General features: G+C 43.0%; 1 protein-coding gene across 3 annotated transcripts in view; it reads left to right on the forward strand.

Annotated features, from left to right (window-relative positions):
• Nucleotides 1-14064, forward strand: part of ece2b (endothelin converting enzyme 2b) — an 82400-nt gene extending 68336 nt beyond the window's left edge. For all 3 annotated transcript variants that reach the window (XM_048265026.1, XM_048265027.1, XM_048265028.1), the window contains 11 exons: nucleotides 335-477; nucleotides 1458-1572; nucleotides 2316-2426; nucleotides 3024-3122; nucleotides 3442-3519; nucleotides 5641-5744; nucleotides 5940-6050; nucleotides 6226-6293; nucleotides 6424-6614; nucleotides 9628-9723; nucleotides 10282-14064. In XM_048265026.1, coding sequence (XP_048120983.1) covers nucleotides 335-477; nucleotides 1458-1572; nucleotides 2316-2426; nucleotides 3024-3122; nucleotides 3442-3519; nucleotides 5641-5744; nucleotides 5940-6050; nucleotides 6226-6293; nucleotides 6424-6614; nucleotides 9628-9723; nucleotides 10282-10458 — 1293 coding nt within the window. In that variant the 3' untranslated portion in view covers nucleotides 10459-14064. The remainder of the gene's footprint in view (nucleotides 1-334; nucleotides 478-1457; nucleotides 1573-2315; nucleotides 2427-3023; nucleotides 3123-3441; nucleotides 3520-5640; nucleotides 5745-5939; nucleotides 6051-6225; nucleotides 6294-6423; nucleotides 6615-9627; nucleotides 9724-10281) is intronic.
• The last annotated feature ends 1425 nt before the right edge of the window (nucleotides 14065-15489 follow it).

Consider the following 15489-nt stretch of genomic DNA (forward strand, 5'->3'; position numbering starts at 1 on the left):
CTCTCTTGCCCTCTCTCTCGCTCCAGTTGGAGTTAAAACCGCTCGCAGCGGTTTTGTTTAGTTCTGGTCTCTGAGACAGAAGCAGGCATCTCTCTTGGTCTGCTCTCGTTATAGTCTATGTGGGCGACGGTGTGCTGCTCATGTCATCAGATGTTTAGTCTGTTCCAGTGCATGTTACTCCATAAACATCATCTTTTATTGCAGATTGTCAGAGACTGCTTGTAAAATTGTATAAATAGTCTAAGATGGCTTCATTGGAACGTAGCTTAGAGTGCATATCAAATGTGGTGTTGATTGCTTAGTACAGATTTGACCCTTCACCTCTGACCTTTAGTTGCTGGCCCCGGCGGTGGATTGGCTGGACTACCTGAACTCGGCGCTGTCGCCGTTGGAGCTGAACGACACAGAGCCGGTGGTGGTCTATGCTAAGGAGTACCTGCAGCAGGTGTCCGAACTCATCAACAAGACGGACCACAGGTGAGGGGTCAGCTCAGGTGACAGGAGACTCACACCTGCAGTGCCGATGGAGATCATCTCCAACTGAGCTCTCGTCCAACAGCAGTCTTCATTAAAGATTATAGTGAAGTAATTTCCTCAAGCTATTGACTTGCATATACATTATAGGCATATAGTGTAGATACTGTAGATAGGCATATAGTGTAGATAGGCATATAGTGTAGACAGATAGCTGACAATGGACTTCCCTCTATTCTCATAATATATAATGATACAGAACACTTATATACATACATGTGGAATTGGAATAGAATCTAAAATGTAAATAAAGTAAAATAGAAATATCTCTCAGAAAAAGACTGTGGGGAGAGTTGGACTGCCATAGTTACACTAAAGTGTGTCCTTACAGTAGAATGCATGCAGTATCATATAGTGTAGTCTTTGAGTTGTAGCATTAGCATGCAGTGCCATATAGTGTAGTCTTTGAGTTGTAGCATTAGCATGCAGTATCATATAGTGTAGTCTTTGAGTTGTAGCATTAGCATGCAGTATCATATAGTGTAGTCTTTGAGTTGTAGCACTAGCATGCAGTGCCATAGTAGCACTAGTGAATGGAGGGCTCTGTTGTTCTGGGTTGTGCTATCTCTAGGATATCGCTCTCTAAGACCCAGAGTCAAGGTTTGTTTTGGGCACATAACTCCAAGTGCTAGATCAGCAGCTCTGATAATGCTGTATTGCTGTATTGCTGATAATGCTGTATTTGTTTGGAAGTCACAACCCGGGGGCTAGCGGTGCTAAAAATCCTCCCTCCCACAGCAGGCTAGGAGCCCTTTGTGTGGGGATGCTACATTCCTGCAGCAGATTGCATGGCTGACCTTTTGGGCTTCCTGGCCCAATTCAAATGAAGTCTTTATCCCCACTCAATCGCTCTCCACTCATTCAGTCTCCTTACCTCTTTTCTTCTCTTTATCCACTCTCCCACTCCCTCCCACTCTCTCCAGTCTGCTGAATAACTACATGATGTGGAACCTGGCGCAGAAGGGAGTGACCAGCCTGGACCAGCGCTTTGAGAACGCCCAGGACAAGCTGCTGGAGAGCCTGTACGGAACCAAGAAGGTGCGAGTCTGGACCTGTCTGCTCTGCTCTGCTCTGCTTGGCTCCTGCTTGGCTGTAGAGATGAAGTAAGGCCCACATTTGAAAGGTGGCGGTTCGGCCAACAAGAGTGGCAGCCTGCTCAGTAGCTCTGTGTGGCTCTATCTATCTATCTATCTATCTATCTATCTCTATCTATCTATCTGCTACGATAGCAGTACAGTATGTAGCTTAAGTTAGTAGACCTGCCTCCCTGATGCCTTCAGAGAAGTGCTAGTAAGAGTTGCTAGCATGCTAGCACTCTTGGGCTTTAGCTCCCTTGCTAGTGCGCTTGCCTCTTGATCCACTGGGGCTGCAAGTTGTGGGTTCAAGCCTGGGCATGTGCAGGGCTGAACAGCACCATCAGTCAAACACAAAGCAGTTGCAAACACAGAGAAGCCTATATAAATTCACAACCCACTTACATATACACAAAAATGCATAATGTGTGTGTGTATGTATGTATATACTGTATATATTTATATTTTTGTGTATATATATATATATATATATATATATATATATATATATATATATATATATATATATATATATATGTATTCATATTCTCACATCCTCAAAGCGGTAAAGGATGTGGCATGTCCTGTTGTCTCAGTAAAACTGTTTATATGTGTTACCTATGAGGGGTCTGCTGTTCTAAGGCTGTTTGTGTGTTTATGTTGTTGTGTGTGTGTGTGTGTTTGTTTGTTTGTGCTGTCCCTCCTTAGTCGTGCACGCCTCGGTGGCAGACTTGCATTGCGAGCACGGACGACACGCTGGGCTTTGCCCTCGGCGCCCTCTTTGTCAAAGCCACATTCGACAAACAGAGCAAGGAGATTGTGAGTACAGCCGAACGCACCCGCACAGCTGTGCACAAAACACAGAGCTCAGTCCAGCCGAACGTTCCCGCACCACTGTGCACAAAACACAGAGCTCAGTCCAGCCGAACGCACAAAACACAGAGCTCAGCCCAGCCGAACGCACCCGCACAACTGTGCACAAAACACAGAGCCCAGCCGAACGCACAACACAGCTGTGCACAAAACACAGAGCTCAGCTCAGCCGAACGTTCCCGCACCACTGTGCACAAAACACAGAGCTCAGTCCAGCCGAACGCACCCGTGCCCTCCTGCTCAGTCTAAATAATGCATTCAGTAGGCTTCTACTCTGCTGTACTGGGAGAAGAGCTGACATTGTTTGCAATAACCTGAGGAATAGGCTGACGTCATGGTGATGAAGGAAGATATGAAACGTGTTGCGCTGAGCTGAGCTGAGCCCATCTTGGATGTTGTCCATGTGACAACCGTCTGGACTGAGAAGTCCTCTATTGCCACCCTGTGGTCATCATATGTACTGCATGCATTGTTCACACTGAAGGTTCTCTTCACTCAGCTGTTTTATCTTTTTAAAGCTCTTTCTTCTCTCTCTTCTCCCAGGCCGAGGAGATGATCAATGAGATCCGCTCCGCGTTTAAGGACTCGCTGGACAACCTGCGCTGGATGGATGACCAGACTCGACAGGCGGCCAAGGACAAGGTAGCATGGATGAGCCAGAGTTGACTTACTCACACTCTCTCACACACACACACAGGCACACACACACACACATACACATACACTCACAGACAGAGTGACTACAGGCAGGTACATGGGCATTTGGTTAGGCATCATGGTCCAAAACTAAGAATGAAATTCAAAGTTTTCCTTCTTTCTTCAGATTCTTTATTCAGAATGAATATAGTGGGATGCCCTGTCCTTAGCTTACCTTAGTGCTGTGAACAAATGAGTTGTTTTATAATGGCATTCATGCCTGATAATGCAGTTAATTGTACCTGATGTGTCTGTGTTCTGTCAGGCTGATGCCATATATGACATGATTGGATTTCCTGACTTCATCCTGGACTCGAAGGAGCTGGACGACGTCTATGATGGGGTGAGGAGTCACACACACACCAGAGAGAGAGAGAGAGAGTGGTAGAGAGAGAGAGAGAGATGGAGAGAGAAATTGTTGATTAGCCACACTGACAAGGCCAGAAGAATTTGATTTGGCAGATTTGGGTTACTCTCTTCAGCCCAATAGATAGATAGATAGATACTTTATTGATCCCCAGGGGAAATTCAAGGTCTCAGTAGCATACAGACAACACACACACATTCACTAACAGCAGAAACAGTAATTAAAAGTATATAATATAAAAACACAACTAAGCAATAAGGACAGTAGAAGATAAAGAATATACTAAATATACTAAAATACAAATTATACTAACACTAACTAACACTTAATCTAAATCAATTCTAAAAACAGTATCCACATAGTGGTGATTAATTAATCAAGAGGCGCTTGCAATGACTGAGGCAGGGACTGAGCCTGTGATTCTCTGTGCATAGTAAGGTAAGGTAAGATGCTCTGTGTGAGTGAGTGTCATGGTGATAGTGCAAATGAGTAAGTCCAACGGTGCAAGAATAAAGTCTATATATCTCTCTATATATATATATATATATATATATATATATATATATATATATATATATAAAACTATTTTAAGAAAAAGGTATAAGTGTGGCCACAGCCCGGGCTGTGGCATGAAGGAGGGGGTTATGCATATGTGCTAATGTGCTAAAATAGCACGCAAACAGTGAGGCCGAAAGACAGTGGTAAAAAGTGGCTAGTGGACAGACAGTATCCAAACATGGAGGGGGTGAAGAGGCAGACAGACTATGCAGAGAAGTCTATCTCTCCTCTTCCCTTAAGTGAAGCATTGAACAGTTCAATGCCCCTGGGGACAAATGACTTCCTCAGTCTGTCTGTTGTGCAAGGCAGGGAGCGAAGTCTCCAGCTGATCAGGCTCTTCTGCTTAACAATAGTACTGGAGTGGGTGACACTCATTGTCCAAGATGTTGATCAGTTTGTTCAGGGTCCTTTTGTCAGATAGTGAAGTGATGCACTCCAGTTCAGCTCCCACTACAGAGCCAGCTTTCCTTACCAGCCTGTCAATTTGCCCCGCATCCTTCTTCTTTGTACTTCCTCCCCAGCATACCACTGCATAGAAGAGGATGCTGACAACAACAGACTGGTAGAACATCCTGAGGAGCTTGCTGCACACATTGAAGGAGCGCAACCTCCTCAGGAAGTACAGCCTGCTCTGCCCTTTCTTGTAGACTGCATCAGTGTTGGCTGACCAGTCCAGTTTATTGTCCAGGTGGAGACCCAGATACTTGTAGGTGCTTACCACCTCTACATTGACCCCATCAATGGGGAATAGATATGACCAAGAGCAGAGTCTCCACGTATTACTGTGACAGTCAAACTAGGCCTGAGCCAGACCTGCACCGGACCCGGGGAAGACTGGGGCCAGAGCCGCCTTCTGCCTGCCTGGCCTCCTCTCCCCACTGCCCATGCTGGGTGCAAGGCAGGCCCCTGTAAGCTAATTAGGAGGAGCCGTGCATTCTGCAGCTCCCTCACACACTCATTAGTGAATGTGGGCACTAATTAGGTTAAAATGTGTTTAGTGCTGGGCAGCGCTGTCCGTCTGTCTGTCTGTCTACAGAGCTGTGAGCTGAGAATAGAGCTGTGCTGTTTAATGTCTCATCAGAGCGAGAGAGAGAGAGAGAGAAAAAAAAGAGTGGGAGAGAGGTTCTCCTTTCTGCTACTGGCAGATAGAAGAAATGATTTATGTTTGTTCACTGATACTCTTCAGAGTAAGACTTAATAAGGACCCTGTTTGAACAAGACTGATCTATAATGCAGTGAACTGGACAAGAGGGAAGTGTAGTGTAGCTTTGGGCAAGAGGCAGGGGGAGATGGTCAACTCTGTGTGTGGATTAATTGGAGGGAGTAAAGTTGAGTTCTCTCTTCAAGTCCAGTGCATGAAGCTGTTATCCACTCTGATCATGGCGATGCTCATCGGTGTTGTCATGGAGATGCTCATCGTTGGTGTCATGGAGATGCTCATTAGTGGTGTCATGGAGATGGTGTCATGGAGATGCTCATTGGTGGGGTCATGGAGATGCTCATTGGTGGTGTTGTTGCTTTGTGTTTTTGTTTGAGCAGTATGACGTGTCGGAGGACAACTTCTTCCAGAATATGCTAAACTTCTACAACTTCTCCGCCCGGGTGATGGCCGATCAGCTGCGGAAGCCCCCTAATAAAGACCAGTGAGTTCACAGCACAACAGTGGCAATAGATGTGTACTGTACTGTGTCTGTATCAGGTGTCTTTTTAAAACATGCTGTTCTTTGTGTGTGTCTGTGTCTGTGTCTGTGTCTGTGTGTTTGTGCTTGTTTGTGTTTGTGTGCACTACCCTCCACCCTAATGTATCTTGTACATTAATACCATACTGTTCTCCACAGGTGGAGTATGACTCCGCCCGCAGTGAACGCCTACTACATGCCCACCAAGAATGGCATTGTGTTCCCCGCGGGAATCCTACAGGCACCCTTTTATGCCCACGACCACCCCAAGTGAGTGTGTGTGTGTGTGTGTGTGTGTGTGTGTGTTTGTTTGTTTGTTTGTTTGTTTGTTTGTATGTGTGTGTGTGTCAACAGAACTCATTTGTAAATCATTTATAAAAATGTTTAGAATGGGCCTAATATAATCGTGTGCGTGTTTGTGTTTGTGTTTGTGTTTATCATCCAGAGCCTTGAACTTTGGAGGCATTGGAGTGGTAATGGGACATGAACTCACTCATGCATTTGATGACCAAGGTTGGTATTCATCAGAGTCCGTGTAGAGCCGAAGTCACATTCACACATAAGCTCGAGCGGAAAGCCAATGCCTGGAGAATAATCTCACACAGACAAGAGTGACGTGTGTCCGCTTCATTATGTCCCTCAGGGAGGGAGTACGACAAGGACGGGAACCTTCGACCATGGTGGCAGAATTCCTCAGTGGACGCCTTTAAGAACAGGACCGAGTGCATGGTGGAGCAGTACTCCCAGTACACCATCAACGGAGAACACATCAACGGCAAGCAGACCCTCGGGGAGAACATCGCCGACAACGGAGGCCTCAAGGCGGCATATCATGTAAGCAGTACTGGAACTGGACAGTGGTAGTGTAGTGGCTAAGGAACTGATGTGATAACAGATGTGGTAGTGTAGTGGCTAATGATATGATAACAGATGTGGTAGTGTAGTAGCTAATGATATGATAACAGATGTGGTAGTGTAGTGGCTAATGATAACAGATGTGGTAGTGTAGTAGCTAATGATATGATAACAGATGTGGTAGTGTAGTGGCTAATGATAACATATGTGGTAGTGTAGTAGCTAATGATAACAGATGTGGTAGGGTAGTGGCTAATGATAACAGATGTGGTAGTGTAGTGGCTAATGATATGATAACAGATGTGGTAGTGTAGTGGCTAATGATATGATAACAGATGTGGTAGTGTAGTGGCTAATGATAACATATGTGGTAGTGTAGTAGCTAAGGAACTGATATGATAACAGATGTGGTAGTGTAGGAGCTAATGATATGATAACAGATGTGGTAGTGTAGTGGCTAATGATAACACATGTGGTAGTGTAGTAGCTAAGGAACTTATATGATAACAGATGTGGTAGTGTAGTAGCTAATGATATGATAACAGATGTGATAGTGTAGTGGCTAATGATATGATAACAGATGTGGTAGTGTAGTAGCTAATGATAACATATGTGGTAGTGTAGTAGCTAAGGAACTGATATGATAACAGATGTGGTAGTGTAGTGGCTAATGATATGATAACAGATGTGGTAGTGTAGTGGCTAATGATAACATATGTGGTAGTGTAGTAGCTAATGATAACAGATGTGGTAGGGTAGTGGCTAATGATGTGATAACAGATGTGGTAGTGTAGTGGCTAATGATAACAGATGTGGTAGTGTAGTGGCTAATGATATGATAACAGATGTGGTAGTGTAGTGGCTAATGATATGATAACAGATGTGGTAGTGTAGTAGCTAAGGAACTGATATGATAACAGATGTGGTAGTGTAGTGGCTAATGATATGATAACAGATGTGGTAGTGTAGTGGCTAATGATAACATATGTGGTAGGGTAGTGGCTAATGATAACAGATGTGGTAGTGTAGTGGCTAATAATATGATAACAGATGTGGTAGTGTAGTGGCTAATGATATGATAACAGATGTGGTAGTGTAGTAGCTAAGGAACTGATATGATAACAGATGTGGTAGTGTAGTGGCTAATGATATGATAACAGATGTGGTAGTGTAGTGGCTAATGATATGATAACAGATGTGGTAGTGTAGTGGCTAATGATATGATAACAGATGTGGTAGTGTAGTAGCTAAGGAACTGATATGATAACAGATGTGGTAGTGTAGGAGCTAATGATATGATAACAGATGTGGTAGTGTAGTAGCTTATGATAACATATGTGGTAGTGTGGTAGCTAAGGAACTTATATGATAACAGATTTGGTAGTGTAGTGGCTAATGATATGATAACAGATGTGGTAGTGTAGTGGCTAATGATAACATATGTGGTAGGGTAGTGGCTAATGATAACAGATGTGGTAGTGTAGTGGCTAATAATATGATAACAGATGTGGTAGTGTAGTGGCTAATGATATGATAAGATGTGGTAGTGTAGTAGCTAAGGAACTGATATGATAACAGATGTGGTAGTGTAGTGGCTAATGATATGATAACAGATGTGGTAGTGTAGTGGCTAATGATAACATATGTGGTAGGGTAGTGGCTAATGATAACAGATGTGGTAGTGTAGTGGCTAATAATATGATAACAGATGTGGTAGTGTAGTGGCTAATTATATGATAACAGATGTGGTAGTGTAGTAGCTAAGGAACTGATATGAAAACAGATGTGGTAGTGTAGTGGCTAATGATATGATAACAGATGTGGTAGTGTAGTGGCTAATGATATGATAACAGATGTGGTAGTGTAGTGGCTAATGATAACAGATGTGGTAGTGTAGTGGCTAATGATATGATAACAGATGTGGTAGTGTAGTGGCTAATGATATGATAACAGATGTGGTAGTGTAGTAGCTAAGGAACTGATATGATAACAGATGTGGTAGTGTAGTAGCTAATGATATGATAACAGATGTGGTAGTGTAGTAGCTAATGATAACATATGTGGTAGTGTGGTAGCTAAGGAACTTATATGATAACAGATGTGGTAGTGTAGTGGCTAATGATATGATAACAGATGTGGTAGTGTAGTGGCTAATGATAACATATGTGGTAGGGTAGTGGCTAATGATAACAGATGTGGTAGTGTAGTGGCTAATAATATGATAACAGATGTGGTAGTGTAGTGGCTAATGATATGATAACAGATGTGGTAGTGTAGTAGCTAAGGAACTGATATGATAACAGATGTGGTAGTGTAGTGGCTAATGATATGATAACAGATGTGGTAGTGTAGTGGCTAATGATAACATATGTGGTAGGGTAGTGGCTAATGATAACAGATGTGGTAGTGTAGTGGCTTATAATATGATAACAGATGTGGTAGTGTAGTGGCTAATGATATGATAACAGATGTGGTAGTGTAGTAGCTAAGGAACTGATATGATAACAGATGTGGTAGTGTAGTGGCTAATGATATGATAACAGATGTGGTAGTGTAGTGGCTAATGATATGATAACAGATGTGGTAGTGTAGTGGCTAATGATAACAGATGTGGTAGTGTAGTGGCTAATGATATGATAACAGATGTGGTAGTGTAGTGGCTAATGATAACAGATGTGGTAGTGTAGTGGCTAATGATAACAGATGTGGTAGTGTAGTGGCTAATGATATGATAACAGATGTGGTAGTGTAGTGGCTAATGATAACAGATGTGGTATTGTAGTGGCTAATGATAACAGATGTGGTAGTGTAGTGGCTAATGATAACAGATGTGGTAGTGTAGTGGCTAATGATAACAGATGATATGATAACAGATGTGGTAGTTTTTCTTTTGGAAAAAAATCACTTTCTAATCCCTAACTTTCCATCTTTGTGGGCTATCTGTTGCCATGGTGCTTTTTGTGTACTGCTAAACTCGTGGTGGTGTTTGCAGGCCTACAAGTCGTGGGTTCAAACGTATGGAGAGGAAAAGAGGCTACCAGCGGTAAATCTCACCAATGACCAGCTGTTCTTCGTGGGCTTTGCACAGGTGAGTCCGCTCAGGCCAGTGATCTGACCACAGTATGGTAAAAGAATAAAGGAGGATCTTTTTGAAAGTGTGATGTTATTGAGTTCATTTGAAAGGTATCAGCAGCACAGCAGTATATATTAGCCACTCTAAATCTGTTAATTCACTACAAAGTGTACAGACACCAGTAAAACACAAGCCATATTATTTGTGCTTATTTTACCCCCTGTTGTCCACACACAGGTCAGATGGTCTTAAATTAGTAAGCTCAGATGCCCAATGGCTTCTCACATCACTACTTTTCTCACTCTCTCTCCCTTTCTTTCTCTCCCTCTTTGTCTTTCTCCCTCTCTTCCTCACTCTCTCTCCCTCTCTTTCTTTTACTGTCTCTCCCCTCTCTCTATCTCTTTTTCTCTCTATTTTGCTCACTCTCTCTCTCCCTTTCCCTCTCTCCCTCTCTCTTTTACTGTCTCTTCCTCTCTCTCTATCTCTTTCTCTTTTGCTCTCTCTTCTCCCTCTTTTTCTCCCTCTTTCTCTCTCCATCTTTCTCTCTCTGTCTCCCTCTCTCATGCTCACCAGGTGTGGTGCTCGGTGCGTACCCCTGAGAGTGCCCACGAGGGCCTGGTGACCGACTCCCACAGCCCCCCCAAGTACCGCGTCATCGGCACCCTGTCCAACTCGCCGGAATTCGCCGAGCACTTCCAGTGTGCCCGCGGCTCCCTCATGAACTCGGGCCACCGCTGCGAGGTCTGGTAGGGCCTGTCCACCCCGCCACGGCAACGCCTGTCCACAGGGGGGCGCCAGTCTGCCAGTCTGTTCCTGCAGGACACGGTCTGAGGAGAGAAAAGGAGGAGGAAGAGGAGGAGGAGGAGGAGGAAATGGGCAGATTTCCAAGCACTGGACTTTTTTTCTTTTCATTTCTGTTTGTTGTTGTTGGTGTAGTAGTAATTGTTGTTGTTGCTGTTGTCTGTATTGTTGTTTTGGTAATGATGCTGGATTCTGAACGGTGATGTCTGATGGAGTGAGTCTGGACTCAAGATGACTCCAGAGAGAGAGAGCACACTGACGAGTGATGGTTGTATTTTCCAGTGTTTGGAGGCCCCCGTAGCTTTCTCTCTCTCTCACTTTTTCTTTCCCACTCTTTATTGCTCTCTCTCTCTTCTTTCTGCAGAGCCTCACTGGCCCCCGTATGCTTCTTTTATTTATTGTTTGCTGGACTGACGAGCGGAGGGCGGGGCCGAGGGTTGGAGAAGCAGAGCCCTCCGGCCCTCAGCTCTCCGTGCTTCTGTGTGCATTGTTTTGCTATGTGCCCTGTTTACAGCCTCATTCTCTGGTGGACTGGAAAAAAAAACCCGATTGTGAGGTCACAGATGGAACTGTGACGCATTAAGGACCCTAGAAAAGGGTGGCACTCATCGTCATGACAATGAAGCGTTCTGTCTTTGTGACCTCATAAAAAGAGGCCCTCCTTACTTGTGTGACCTCACAGGAAGTGTTCCATAGTGTCTGTGACCTCACAGGGGAAAAAAACAGTTGTTTACTGTGCAACCTCAAAAGGGCATGCCATGTTCTTCTTGGGTGGTAAATATGAACGCAGGGGTGCCCACCACTAGCTTATCTGCCCTCACTGGTGTGTGTGTGTGTGTGTGTGTGTGTGAGTGTGTGTGTGAGTGAGTGAGAGTGTGTGCGTGCTCTGACATTGGCATATTTTATTGTTGACAAGGTTGGAATGGGACTCATTTCAAACTGCTTCTTGCCAAAGAATGTCTTCTTTTTTCTCTTTGTTACCAGCGTTCTGTTGGTGTTCTGCTGTTCCATGTTTGATCCCCTCGACTCGACTCTTTCCGCCTCTACTCAGTGAAGATTGCATTCGTGCCCACAGTGTGTGCTGTACAGTACGTGGGGTGGGATTAGGATAGCTGAAGACTCATGGCTCTATTTTGAGGGTAGTAACAGTTTTTAAAATCCCAATCCTGATTGTGTTTATCCTAATATTTACACCAGAGTTAAGGCAGACAACTAGGCTGAGGTTTAAACTTGGACTAATTCCTGGTTGCTCAGCAGTGCATGGCAGTGAATCAGAGTATATTAATTAGCTGACTTTAGGTTCAGTATAACTTGAGAAATATTTGGCTGCACACATTGTAGTATTGGTACATTAACATTGTGTTATCATCCTTGAAATAGAGCCTTTGATGTGTGTGTGTGTGTGTGTGTGTGTGTGTGTGTGTGTGTGTGTGTGTGTGTGTGTGTTTGTGTGCGTGCACACGCATACACAAATAATTAGTTGTGTTGATGTACAGTCACGCCCCTCAACACTACATTGATATAATATCTGATGTTAGGTCTGCCGACATGATTTCAAATGTTGTGCTCCAAATGAAAACGAAATAAGAGGATTTTTTATTATATATTTTTTTCTCCTTGGCTTTCACACAGCCCTCCAATTCAGGGCAAAGTCCCTTGATAGATGTTTGTTGTGTTTTGACTATTTTAACTGTGGGATGAACGATACACAACTGGATAACACATGATTAATTTTGCCTAGCCTGTGTGTCACTGCAGGTGTTGTAGAAGACACGAACAATATACCTTTCCTGCTAGCAGGTGACTCCAGAGTCAGATTCAGATCTGATTTGATTCTGGTTCATAATCTGATTCTGATTCTGATTCCGTTTCCGATTCTAGGTTTACCTAGCCAATTGTTCTGGAATATATCCAGTTAGTTCACGACCAGTTCAGTTCTGTTGTCCTCTTGGCGGGCTTTGAACTGACTGACTTTCTCAGACACCTGTGACATTGCAAAACACAGACTGCTTGTACACATTGGCACAGTGAAGACGTAACAGATTTACACATAGTATGTGTCTTTTGTTTTCTTAGTTGCTGATTTTTTTGATTCTTTGTTTTGTACCTGAGCGCAGAAAGGAACCAAAACCCTTTACACAAGACCAACACATCCCACCTCTAGGGCTCCCCCTGGCCCAGGTTTCTGTGAGGTGAACGCTTACATTCTCTTACAATCAGTGACCGGTCCGCCAATGAAAGGACAGTAACAGATTAGCCTTCCTCACTCATCACCCCACAACTCACAGCACCTGTAATGACCAAACAGTTAGTTTATGTGGTCATGCTAAGAAACTAACAGAACAGGTGTCAGTCCAGTGGCTCTCAGTGGGGAGGGATGTATAGGTGAAGAAATTGGTCTCTGATGCCCTGTGGCTGCTTAATGTGTGGGGTCAAAGGTCATAACTGGGTGGAGGTCACACGGGAGGGTGAAAGGTCATTGGGGTTGGTATTTAGGGTGGATTATAGGGTTTAGCCTTAAATAACTGCAGTGATTTATGTAGATAGTAAATGAAGAAATAAATGACTATATATTTAAAGTGCAAACATAATTGAAAACTTGAAGTGTGTAAAAGCCTTTAATTAGCCAATTCATGCCATTAAGTGTTTCTGGACTCTTTCTGGACTTTAGTGTCTCGGTCTCATTTCCCCCTCTCGAAGTTCTGCCCTGACGCTGGGTCATCCGGACCAGTCAAAGCTTCAGCACTAGGACCCAGGAGGACACAAGGCCAACGAGAGACGCCAGTTCGTCCCAAATGTTCCCGTGATGTCCTGAATGCTGCTTAGTTGGAAGGCAAGAGTGGCTGCCCAGATCGCTGCCAGCAGTGTTGCCAGATTGGGCGGGTGCCCAATTTCTTTTGACCTTATCGGTAGGGGAAAAATAAGCTTTATGCGGGCAAATAAAAATTTTAGTTGAATGGATCATTATGACAAAATCGTTGTTGGGGCGGTTTTTTGCTTGAGGGTGGGTTTTTGAGCGTGATTGGGCGGAAATCACTCAACCCAATCTGGCAACACTGGCTGCCAGTTCAAGCCCAGATGTGGTGCAAATCCGTTTTGGCCTCGATCTGGGAGTGCCACTTTTTTTGTTTGTTTGTTTGTTTGTTTTTTATATGCCATTATTAAGGATGGTAATGTGCCATGTGATTCAAAAGGGCAGACCAGGTCCTTGAATTTTCTAAGGCCATGATTGATGTGTTCACATAATCAAGCTGTGGAGTGTTGCCTTATTTGATTTAACAAGCATACTTGCTCTTAATTGTCTTTGGCATTGTGTCTCTCCGCTCAACCTCCCTCTTTTTTGTTTTGTTTTATCTTTGTATTGATGTAAAACTGTCCTTAAGTATTTTACTCCTAAAGTCAGATTTCTTTCTTTTTTATTATAAAAAAAAAGGAATTTCCCATCTTTCTAGCCCAGGACAGTGTGCCACCCAGCCTGTAGTACAACATTCCATATAGTACACACCTGTAAACAGAGAAAAGGAACCGAAATAAAGTATATACATTGTATACACACTGGACGTTTCTTGTAATATTCAAAAGAATATATATAAAAAATTAAAACATCAGCTTTTTACTGATTGCAGAAAAGTGCGCTCTCTGTGTCCTGTTCACCTAGCCTGGTTAGCACCAGACATTATCTCAATTGAAATTGGGTCTGGTCAAGCTTCATTCACCTCCCATTTCCAAGGGGCGTCACCAACGGACGCTGATCAAAATGCCTCTGAACGCAATTGGACAGACCTAATACCAATCAGAGCAATGAAGGCGATGAGTTTTTCAAAAACGTTTTCGATGTCATTATGTTAAGCTTGCCTCAACGGTTGTGAGGCAGGCGGTTTTTGAATGGCCTCTTTGCCATACAGACTTGCAGAGCAAGTTCAAATTTGCCAATGGTTCATCTGGGTTCTCCCAGGCTAATGTTCACCATCTGTCAGCTGCTAGTAAGTATATTTGCAGTTTCATAAAATACTATGAACCAGAAACGTTGCTCTTCATTACGATTTAATAGAAATTAATATAAAGCTGGACACCTAAATACCCTAGAAGTGCTACATAAGATATTTCAAAATGTTTAATTTTTTGTTTTACAGCTACAATATGGCTTAAATAAAGGTTTACAAATGTGCAGAGGTGGACAAAGTAATTCCTTTTTTCAAAAACGCGAAAGTATAGATGCACTTTGTCAATTACTCCAAAGTGAAAGTTGCTAAGTCAGATTTTTACTTAAGTTGAAGTACAGAAGTACTTGCTTTTAAAAATACTTAAGTATTCAGAAGTACAAGTATTTTTCCTCTTTAATGTATTGTAATGTAGCCTAATGTTTATTTGGCCATTAATAGGGTATACATCCTTTGGTTGGTCTTAGGACTTGAACAGACCTTTTGTTCCTTAAATCCAACAAAAACATTTTACCTAACTTTGTAACTGCTCAAATGGATGCAATAGTATAATTTAAATAATTATTCATTCTTTGTTCACAAATCTAAAACATTTTTCAATGCCGAATACAAAACCAAATAACTCAATTATGAGTAGATTATTTATTGTTTAATGATGTAGTAGGCTAAAGATCTAGCTGGTGAATATCAGGTGATTGTCTAATTTTACAATGATCATGGAAGATAGCCTGGTAAACACCAGGCCACTTCTCAAATCTCAATTGCTAACAGGTTCGTCTAGGTTCTCCCAGGCTACATGGAGGATGTTCTGAATCTGTTGTCACCATCATTACCACAGCCAATTCAGCCAAGTTCAAATTGAACTATTGAAAAAACTTCAAGACGGCCTATCGCATTATTGCATTTAAAGAATCAGATGTGGTTAAAAGTAACGAGGCTATTTCATGCTCATATTAGTACAATCAGAAAATGTCTAATAAGGGGAGAACCGCGACTCTCGGGAAACTTCCGGTTTCTGAACTGGTTGCAGTTCCTTTTC

Source organism: Alosa alosa, chromosome 15, assembly GCF_017589495.1.
Source record: "Alosa alosa isolate M-15738 ecotype Scorff River chromosome 15, AALO_Geno_1.1, whole genome shotgun sequence".
NCBI classification, from domain to species: Eukaryota; Metazoa; Chordata; class Actinopteri; order Clupeiformes; family Clupeidae; genus Alosa; species Alosa alosa.